General features: G+C 50.5%; 1 protein-coding gene across 3 annotated transcripts in view; it reads right to left on the bottom strand.

Moving 5' to 3' along the window:
- Nucleotides 1–2,650: 2,650 nt before the first annotated feature.
- The window catches only part of Mras (muscle RAS oncogene homolog), a 52,282-nt gene continuing 44,253 nt past the window's right edge, over nt 2,651–10,679 (bottom strand). For all 3 annotated transcript variants that reach the window (XM_021728274.3, XM_005328013.5, XM_021728273.3), the window contains exons 4-6: nt 9,816–9,915; nt 7,375–7,454; nt 2,651–5,990 (exon numbers count right to left, since the gene is read on the bottom strand). In XM_021728274.3, coding sequence (XP_021583949.1) covers nt 5,891–5,990; nt 7,375–7,454; nt 9,816–9,915 — 280 coding nt within the window. In that variant the 3' untranslated portion in view covers nt 2,651–5,890. The remainder of the gene's footprint in view (nt 5,991–7,374; nt 7,455–9,815; nt 9,916–10,679) is intronic.

The raw sequence follows: 10,679 nt of genomic DNA, 5'->3' as shown, positions 1-10,679 counted from the left end.
TTTATGAGCGTCCCCTCTCAGATCCCCTAGGTCAAGGGATTCCTCTTAATGCATAGACGTCAGGTTTTTCCATCTGCACCCCTCTGTGACACAGTACCTGGGTTTTACTATTCTCTGTGGCCCTGATGTGTGGCTCAGAGCTCCAAGGGTACTTGTTGCCAGAATGAAGGGACTGCCCTTCTCTTGCGGTTGATAGACATCAGCCATTCATTCCTCGCCGTTCAGTGACAACCTACCTTGACACTTCTGAAAAATGAGATGGGGGAGCCATTGGGTGGGGGGGGGTCTGGACAGAATGGAGACATAATTTGACTTTCATTTTACCCAGAATTCTGTGGTTGCAAGGTAGAAAGTGAACTTCAGGAAGACAAGAGTGAGACAGGTGGGAATGGAGTCACCTTGGGCTAGAAAGCTAGCGGTGGAGGTGGAGAGAAACAGATAGATTCCAGACACAGTGCGCAGGGGGGATCCCGCAGGATTTGCTGACTGGATGGGGAGTGTGGGAGAAATAGGGGAATGAAAAGCAACTCCCGGTCTCCTGGCCCGAGCACCGGGAAGCAGGGGGTGCCAGGGAGGCTACGGGTGAGGCAGGCATGGGAGGGGACAACCAGGAACTCAGTTTTGGACATAGCTTTGATATACTGGGCCTGGGACATCCAAGTGGAGAGGTCAAGTAGGCAGGTGGCTGTAGGAGCAGGGTTGGGACAGAGTTTTAAACTGGAGACGGTCAACAGGAAACCATCAGTATACCAAAGGCATTTAAATCTCAAGATTGGAAGAGATCAAGAAAGAGAGCCAAGGACCAAGATCTGTCCACTGGGGTGCTCCAAAGTCAACCAGAGAGAAAGAACCAGCTGAGGAGACTAAGAAGGAGTGACAGACGGGTGGAGAAGCAGGAGGACCACGAGATGGCCACATCCTAAAAGCCAATGGAAGGATGTTTACAAGGAGAAGCTGTGCTGAGGTGTGTGGAGGCCAAGGGCCAGCCCTGGAACTTGGCAAGGCAGAGGCCACTGGCGATGACGGCCCCTCGGGAAGGCGTGAAGTGATAAGTGAAATTTCATTTGAAGCAAATTTTTTTTTGTTTGAAATCATAAAGGTGACTCTTATTGTCATCTCAGCTTATAACGGGAGCACTTTAAAGAGAAATGAGAGGACAGTGAGTGTAATTACTCTTTTAAGATGATTTCTGGCCAAAGTTAGCAGAGAAGCAAGTGGTATCTGGTAGAGGAAGTGGGTCAAAGAAAGGCATTACTTTTGTTTAAGATGAGAAAGATGCAGGAGAGGAAGGAAATGATACAGAAGGGGGCGGGGAGAAGTGCCAGAATAATGTCCTGGTGTGTTCTAGGGCCCCAAAGAAAGCGCTGGCTTCAGCTAGGAGCCTGGATTGTTTGTCTGGAATAACCCAGAAGGCAGAGCATACGGTGCAGATGCTGGAGGGTGGGTGGAGGTGGGAAGAAGTCTGGAAACTCTGCTTCTCGGTGAGGGAGGCGGCGTTGGCTGAGAGTGAGGGAGATTTGACCCACACGGAGAAGGCAACGTGAAGTTGGAGAAGAAAGAGATCTGAAGACGCTGGCTTTGAGGAATGAGGTGACACGGTCTCAAGTTGAGGAACTTCGGCCGCCACCAGACTCTAGGAGAGACAAAGAGTCTTTCTCTCCTGGAGGCCTGCAGGTAGGAATGGCCTTGCGGACACCTTGACTCCAGTTCAAGCTGAACTTGAACTTCTGGTCTCTAGAACTATGAGAGAAGACATTTCCATATTAAAACACTAAGTTTGTGGGAATTTCTTACAACAGCCACAAGAAATGAATTCAGGGCTAGAGGAGGAGGAGCGAATCATCAGAAGACCCCTTTCCTTGCCCACCACCACACACCTGCACCCAGCCCAGGGCCTGGCATACAGCACAGCCCGATACGTATTTGTGGAATAAATAAATGAAAGGGCAGGAAGCCAGGCCTGAGCTATCTACCACATTCCCCCTCTCCCCTCCATCCTTCTCTGTTCCCAGGCTAAGGGGTGTAAGAAGCATCCTCAGCCTCTATTTATGGGTTTCAGCTACAGTTATCCAAAGAGGTATCCATGAGAGGGCTATGACTTCTATACTCTGGAAAAGAGGTCTTGATGTCTCAGCTTGGTCTATTTCCCACGGGGTTCAATGAACAAAGAAGTGAAATTACATTGACTGAAGACTGTACCCCAGTAGATGGGGGCAGGGGACATTCTCCATGCAGGGATAACTCCATAGGACCCCGTCTGAAGAGCACTATTTCTGGGCTCCTTACTATATGCTCCCTACCTTTAGCGTTGGTCCTTGAACTGCTCAGGAGGTGGGTATCACTGTCCATTCAGGTACAGCAGCTAAAGACTAGAGCAGGTCCTTCGTTCAAGGGCACACAGAGGTCAATGGCAGGGCCCACATCCAGGTCTACCCCTCAATGCTGCACCAACCTGCCTTCATCCTCTCACTCCACTCAGGAAACACCCCCCCCCAGGGCCACCAGCAGGCTCCCTCCTTACTTTAGGTTTGGTAAAGACCAAAGTCACACTCTGGGAGAGATGGGTACACTGGGTGAAACGCTTGACAAACTGCAATGTTCTCAGCAAAAACTTTAGGAATCTTTGAAAAAAGAGGAAATAAGACAGGCATCTCTTCATTTCTTTATTAATGAGTCAAGATACACAAAGACTTAATAAAAAGTTACATAAAAGGCTCAAGCATCATCGAGATGTTCAGGCTTCACTCTCGTTTCACAACAACGGCCACCTGTTAATACTGTGAAACAGAAGCTGGGCACCCAGCGGCACTCAGCGATTCAAGTATCTCCTTCTAAGTAAATCTGACATGGAATTTCCAACCCAACGGGCTGCTAATGGAGGGGACCTGTTTGTGGCTCTGGATTTACTGGGACCTGTCAGAGGGGCCTTTGGGTTAGAGCTGACACATGTTAGTAGATCATGTCTCCTGGTGAAGTGAGACAGGTCACACCAGGTCTCATGGTACCCTCCATATCAAGTACCACGAGAAGGTGGTGAGCAAAGTCCTAAGATAAACCATCCAGATGTCCCCTGTGTGCCCCAGCCCCAGCCTGCGGGGATGGGGAAGATGGGTCTTGGGTTACCTCTGGGGAGAAATGGAACCCTCTGAGGAGGGTGTCAGAATAGGAGGAAATCTGAGAGCACACAAGGACTAAGCCACGGGATGAGGGGATTTCAGGAAGGGTATGCTCTAGGGCATGTGCAGGTAGTACTACTCTCAGGAAAAGCTGTGGGAACATGACGATGGTCCAGCCACAAGCCCCGTAGGCCCCTCAGTCATGGAGTAGCATGATTATCAGGTTCCCCAGACTGACCCTGCCAGGTCAGGTGGGGACAGAGATATACTAGGGATGTTCCTGGATACACTCCACTTCAGCCTACCTGGGTAGCTGGAGAAGCATCTCTCCAAGGGTCCATTTCTAAAGATGGGGTGTTATCTATCCACCTAACCAAAGGGGGAAATGAGGTCATAGGAGAAAGCGCACCATTGGTCCCAAAACAGAGGCCAACCCTTAACCAGAGTCTCCTTAGGCCCTGTGGAGTCCAGCTGTGGCTTGAGTTTAGGATAGATGCTCTGGAAGATGGGGATGGTGGCAGATACACCACCCCGTTTGTATGTGAGGGGAACCAGGATGGGGAAACCCCTCTTCTGGTTACCTTTATGGCTCAGGGCCCTGTTGTAGGTCTGCTTCCAATGAGACACCCCAGTGGGTGCGGTTAGAGCTGCAGCGCCCTGTGGGCAGGGGGTGTGCTGGTGGTGGGTGGTGCTCGGTAGTTCTCTGGCAGTGGCCGCTGCCCTGTGTGCAGGGCTTCCTGTCCTCCTCTGCCACTCCCAATGCAAAGCACCCCTGTGCTCATTGCTCTGCATCTTGAGGATGCAGCTGGAGATGAAACCACACACAAAACCACTCACGTGCCTGCTGCAGACCGGGCTCAGAGGAGCCTCAGGGTTAGAAAGAGCCGTGGCCTTTTAGTGTTTAAAATACTCGCTAACATTATAGGATCCTGGAAACTCTGAAATGCCTCATCTGGAATGTTCTCTCTTATCCTTTCTTGTAGGAACAGGAAAAAATAAAGGGAAGGGGTGCATTTTGACAAAAAGGAAGTTTGATTTCCAACCAACACGGGTTCCCCCCTGCAGCAGAATCATTCTTCTGGCTGATCCCTTGGTGCTGGTGATCTGGCCGAGTGAGGATCCCGGCACACTTTCTGAACAGAGAAGATTCCGGGTGTCTGGTCAACTGGTTGGAGGCTCACTGTTCTTGACTTTCCTTCCATGTCTTTATTTCTCCAGAGAGCAGCCTGGTCACCTGTGGGGACTGTTCTATTTGCACAGCGATCTGATTTGTAACACCTGGGGAAGAAGGTCACTCACCAAGCCACCTCATCTTCTGACCTCCTCTGAGAGGGGGCACCGTTGTTCTGGCTGCCCCTCCACTCCAACCAGGGCTGGAAATATCCCGTCTTTGCTCCCACAAGCAGCACCCGAGAGGGAGGTGGGCATTCTCAGGGGGGACTGTCCCATGCAGAAACAGATACCTGGGAGTCCCATCATGAGCCCTACCTTCTTTTCTCCTCTGCTCTTGTATTACTGTCGAGTTCCAAGAGGGTAATAAAAGTGTGTGCCAAAGAGACAAGGAATCCGCTAACCCTTGAAGGGAAGGGGTTTGCTCAGTAACTGGGCTTAACAGAGGTGGTGGTCGGTTGACTCACAGGGAAATGGCTTCAGGTCCTGGTAATGTTTAAGGGAGATCCAGACTGAATCTTTTGTGGTTAAGATTCTGTGTGACCTTGAGTTTTCTGGAGGGAGTCCACAGGGGCTTCCTTGGACATGACAGTGAGTTTGTATCAGAGAAACCCTGGGCAGCACAGGTGATGCACAGGAGCAGGAGAAGATCTGAGAAACCCAGGGCCTCTCGCCGGCCTGGGGAGAACAACCGAACCCATGCTGTCTGAAAATAAATGCACTTTTGTGCAAAGCCACTCACTCACCTTAGTTTATATTTTTTCAGGACAATAATAACAAACTCTCCTTTCAGAAACGACATGCTTGCACCTGCCACTCATCTCGGTGAGATAAATTTTGTCTTCTGATATCTGCGTCCTCAGCAAAAGCCCTCTGGGTAAATGCATCTCTCTTCTCCTCAGTTTCTAGGCAATGAGTGGGGCTGCTTTCCCTCCAGGGTATGACCCATGGCCTGAGGACCCCTACCCCACTACCCCCAGCTACATACCATTCCCATTAACTTCGGGCCTCTCGGCCATTCTGCTCATTCTGGGTTGAGTTTGGCACTCAATGAAGAAGACAACAATAGTATCCTGTCCATGTTATCAGTGAGGTCTGCTGAAGACCTGGGATTCCACCAGGCAGTGGGCACAGACCCCCCCCCTAAATAAAATAATCATCACTAAAATAATTTAAAAATCTACAAAAGACATCTGAGCTCAGACACTGTGGCTTGGAGTCAGGCGGCGGGGGGAAGCTGGATCATGGCTTGTTTGGAACGTTGCACATGGATAAACACGCCCACATCAAACCAACACTAGGTAGCTAAAAGGAACAACACACCCACCAAGAGAAGGGGGGGACCCGGGTGTATCAACCGGTGAGGGGCTAAAGGCTGCTCTGTTCACAGGTGGCTTCCTGGTCTCATGGGAGATCTGAGACAGCTCGTGCCCTCTGGCAAAGCCAGGCCCTGTCTGCTCCCAGCTCACCCTTCCTCTCTCCCTTCCCGGGCCAAGTCCTCAGGCCAAGGGTTGTGGTTAGAAATGGTTTTCAGTGCAGTTAGGCAGTGGAGGGGTCCCGAGGGCTGGCAAGTTCGCTGTCACTGTGCCCAGGGACTCAGGCCGTCACAAGATCACGCACTGCAGTTTATGGGTGCCAGTGGCCCGGTCTCCCCGCCATTTGGTTTTCTTCTTCTTCTTCTGGCTCTTTTCTGGAATCTGTTGCCTTTTAAACATTGAAGGACAGAAAGACAAAGTCAGAACGGATTTTGCTTCTCTTCTCCCACTTCCTCCTGGGTCAGAGGCACAGGGAGCCTGATCTGGCAGGGGCTGGGGGTTGGGAGGACAGATCTGGAGGCACTGGAGTCCTAGCTGCTAGAGAGGGGCCTGGCTGGATAGCGTCTCTTAGGGCAAAGAAACTGGGAAGGAAGAGGAGGGGAAAGCTCAAATCATCCTGTTGATGGGAATTACTGTCATCAAGCTGTGTTGCTATACTTATTTAAATCCTAAGCTTCATCATGCTTTAGGTTGTACAGAGTGCTGGCCTCTGTTTCTGTGTTCCACATTTTAAATTAAATGACAGGCCAACTGGCATTTTATTGCAAAAGCTTTTCACATGTTTTAACTCTTCCTAGGTCTAAACCTGACCTTAGATGTACAGGTCATAACCAGGATGTCCCTATATGCTACTTGGTGGTAGCACATCCTAACAGGAGACAGAATGACCAGGAGTAAATCATTTCAAGTGTGCAGAGAGAGCTGCCAGCAGAAACGTTAAGTGAAGCCTGCTGTATTTTCCATTAGGCTGAAATAACAGGAGAAAATGAGATTATTGAGCACATGCAAGGTGGATGGGGAGGGATGGACAGTGGGGATGGGGAGGTGTCGAGCAAAGGACAACGTTAGAGCTCTGGGTCTCATCCAGAGCTAACCGACAGCCCTCTGAGTCACCAGCGTGAGGGCAATGGATTCAATGCATGGTGTCTTGAGCACCAAGGCCTGGGCGGCTCCGGATGCTGGAGATTTGAGAAGTGGGATACATGGGGACAGGGACTGCAGCCAGTCATCTGAGCACCAGATCATTACACCTGGAACCTGACCTCACAAAGGAATGTTCAAGAAACTATTTGTCAGGCCAGCTGACTTTGCTCGAAGGCTGAGAGCTGTGGGTCTGGAAAAGAGATGCCCACACAGTTCCCCTGAAATTGGCGCCCCAGAATCACACAGTTGGTTGTTCAGGGGAAACTGTGTACCCAGGGCTTCTGCTCTGGGAATGGGGAGAGGGGCCTGTCTCGTTTTTGCTGGGTGGAAAGCTCTGGTGTTGGGAGAACACCCAGGGTGGCTGGATGGGGCGGAGGTGCCACACCTCAGCAGGAAGGCACTTCCTTTCAGCAGGTGAAGGAGGGTCCACGTGGCAGGAGGAGCAGCTTCCACCCACAGACCCATCTGCAGCTGGGGGAGGGCAGAGGTGGGTGGAAAGTCAGGGGCAAGGGATAGAAGGAGGCTCAAGAACTGGCCAGAACAGGAGCTGGGTTCCTTACCAAACCCTCAGCCTGGCTGGGCCCTTCCCAGCCACAGAGGCTCCTTCCAGACAGGGGTGGGCTGCTCACCTAATTACTCTAACGAGGTCATGGAAGGCTTTGTCCACATTGAGAGGCGGGTCCTTGGCACTGGTTTCTATGTACGGAATCTGTAAGGCAAAGCTCAACTTGGTCAAAGAGGCGCTGAGATCCACACAGTCCTTCCCCACCCCGAAGGTGGCAAATTCTCAGAGGTCCCAAGGAACCCAGGACGGAAGCCCTGGTCCCCAGCAGCCTCAAGCTTCTTTTGGTGGCTTCTCGCTCTGAGGTTGGAAAGTTTTACTAATGGCTTTTCCGATTCCCTCTTGTTCTCTAGTCACAGAGATATTTGATAGCTTCCTAAAAATAGCATATAAATGATCTTTTAATATACTGGAACACTTAAGATTTCTTTCCTTCATCAAACTAAAGATACATTCGGATTCTTTTCATTTTCCTTTCCAAGGTCTACTTCTCTACCTTGTAATCCCCAGCCCTCTTTTGGGCCCCCCCCCCCCAGAGTGAACGCAGTGGGAAAGGCTGAGGAGGGGCTAGGCCACAAGCAGGACTCTGAACCCAGGTGACCTTTCTGGGCCATGCTGGTCCCCGCCCCACGGCGCCCGCCCCAGTCCAGCTCTTGTTTGGTCTGTGTCTATGAGTCCGGGAGCTCAGCCATGTTTACACAGGGATGATGCTGAGGACTCATCTCATGGCCAAAAGGCAGCAGCTCATGAGAGCTGTGGCCGAGGTGACCCCATGGGCCGTATCTACACCAAGTCTCGGTTTGATGAAGGGAGAACCAGGCTTCTGAGTGCTCGTCTTCTCCTATGACAAGAACCCACAAAGGTGGGAAGTGCTGGTGGTCCCCCACGCGGGGGTGGGGGGTTGGAGAAATAGGCACAGGCCTCCGTGCGTGAGACGGAAGTGAGCTGATTGTGGTGAGTTTGCAGAACTTTACTATTTTTCATGGCTTTTCTCCGATTACAAAATTAGTCCTTTTCATTACAATACATTTGAAGGAGAAAAGCACAGTTAAGAAAATAAACATGACCCGTTGGTTAAGCGCACGGAATGGGAGCGGTGGCGGAGCCTGACAGAGTAAGTTGTTATTTCAGAGGAGTTATTGTAAAGCCTTGTCCAGGGCCCAGGACAATCCGTGTCTTCCTGTCAGTTTTCATTGCATGAGGTCAGATGTCCACACCCTGCTTTGGCTTCAAGCGGTGGTTTAATGGAGCTGACAGACACACAAAGGGCAGGGCACACAAAAGGGCAGAGCTCAGGCCTTTGAAATCTTCATTTGACAAATATTTGAGCATCTGATTTTACTGAAAGAAAAATGCTGTCCTCTGTGAGCTGTTTGGTTTCCCAGGTCCCCGCATCCCTGACCTCACTGAATACCCATATTAACCAGCAGAGGCAGGCAGGATCTCATTCTGCAGCAGGAGACGGCTGAGGGTCACGTGCCTGAGTAAGATCTACTGTGACCAGCAGAGAGTCAAACCAGGTACACATGCCACTTCCCCACATGGCCTCCCATGCACTGGTGGGGGTGCTGAGGTCCGTTTTGGAGCTGCCTCCGGTTTGGACATCATGTCCAAGTGTGGTAGGTGCTTCTGTGAAGCACCTGGTAGAGCTCTGAGGTCTTTGTGGGTGAGGCCAATGGCCACCCTGAGCATGCCCAGAAGGGAAGCCAGAAGGCACCTGCTCTGAGATCTAGGACCTGTCTGGAATCCTTTCACATCCTGTACAGCTCAGTAAGGACCTGTCTGGAATCCTTTCACATCCTGACAGCTCAGTAAGCCCCCAGCTTCCAGGAGTTTCGGCTACCCGCAGTCCTAATCCCTGGGCTCAGAAATACATGACTTGTACATAATATCCCTCAGGTCCCTGGGCACATTCCACCTTCTTTCTGGGGGCTCTGCTTCTACCACTGAAGAAAGTCTGACATGCATCCATTGGGTTCTTAGAATTCAGGGATTTCAGTAGCACCTGGACTTAAACTAAGGGAAACCTTGCAATAATTGGTAGTACCATTTAACTCCATGCAGAAAATACTATCTTCCTGCATTGTGAGGAGCCATGGGCATGGTGCGTCTGTTCCCCAGAAGCAGTGCCTGGTGCAGGGCAGAGCTCAGCGAGCGAACAGAGCTGACTCCAAAGAGCATGAGCATACTGGGTGATGGACAGAAGCCAACCCCTCTGCACAGCCCAGGCATGGATCTTCAGGGTCCTGGTGGGACTGAGTGGCCCTTGACCAGGAGGTGGGCAGAACAGCACCCAGAAGGTATCAGGTCCCCACATCGGAACTTCTAATGACTACAGAGGGTGTTTTCTGTGTGACTTGTTTTAAAAATATCTACCCCCCCATCACATTATGCCCCATGAGGGCCTAACCTCATGGAATTCAGTTGCTACCCAGGAGGCCCAGGTTCCAATTCCAATTCCAAAGCACCCACATTCACACATCCTCCGCCCAACGCACGTGCACCTACATTGTGTTTGTTGGCCATTTCTTTTCCTTGCTCCCTGGTGATTTTTCTCAGATGCATCAAATCGACCTTGTTGGCCACGAGGATCATGGGAAATGACTCCCTGGAAATAAAGGGACAGTGAGGGCCAGTGCCTGGCTGAGGGGATGCAGTCAAACCTCAGGTGTATCAGCCTGCCTGGCCGGGGCAGAACCCCTTCCCAGCTCCTTTCCAGAGTGAGGTAAGCCCTTGGGTGAAAGGGGCCTGGGAGGTGAGGTGGCTGTCTTGGTTTTGAAGCCTCAGGCCTGTCACAAGGCTGGTGTTGAGGCTGGTCCAGAGGCCAAACTGCCATCCAAATCGTCACTCTGACTTTATGCCCCATGAGGTCCTGCCCTGTTGAATCCAGCACTGGATATTTTTATTCTTTAAAAATTGTAATTTCACAGGTGAAAAAGTGGCCCTTTACTATTTCCCTCACATTTCTTTGATTAGCAAGAAAATTAAATATTTTCCCACCTGAGTCACTTTTGAGGCTCATATACTCAGGGACATAACTGAGCTCTGTGTGCGTGTGTCCCTTTACCTGGTAAAGTCATTACCCCTTTCTGCTTTAGAATAGGTATTAGCTGGATTTTTCTGTGTTTATTGGGATTGGTCAGAGCTTGCTGTTTTCCTATTAGCTTCTCTGTTTATTGTCTTTACTTTGCCTCTTCAAGATCCAATCAACTGAAAAGACCAGCTGGGCTGAAAATGGGCTCCAAGTTATTCAATTATGAGACAAGGAAAAACCTGCTTTTAATTAGAGGCTTATAAATCTCACCGTCAAATGTGACTTAATCAATGACCGTGTATACTAGAGAGAAAAATTCACTTCTTTGTCCTTAATAT

The sequence above is a fragment of the Ictidomys tridecemlineatus genome, chromosome 3 (assembly GCF_052094955.1).
Source record: "Ictidomys tridecemlineatus isolate mIctTri1 chromosome 3, mIctTri1.hap1, whole genome shotgun sequence".
In the NCBI taxonomy this organism is placed as follows: Eukaryota; Metazoa; Chordata; class Mammalia; order Rodentia; family Sciuridae; genus Ictidomys; species Ictidomys tridecemlineatus.
This window is presented reverse-complemented; position numbering and strand designations above follow the sequence as displayed.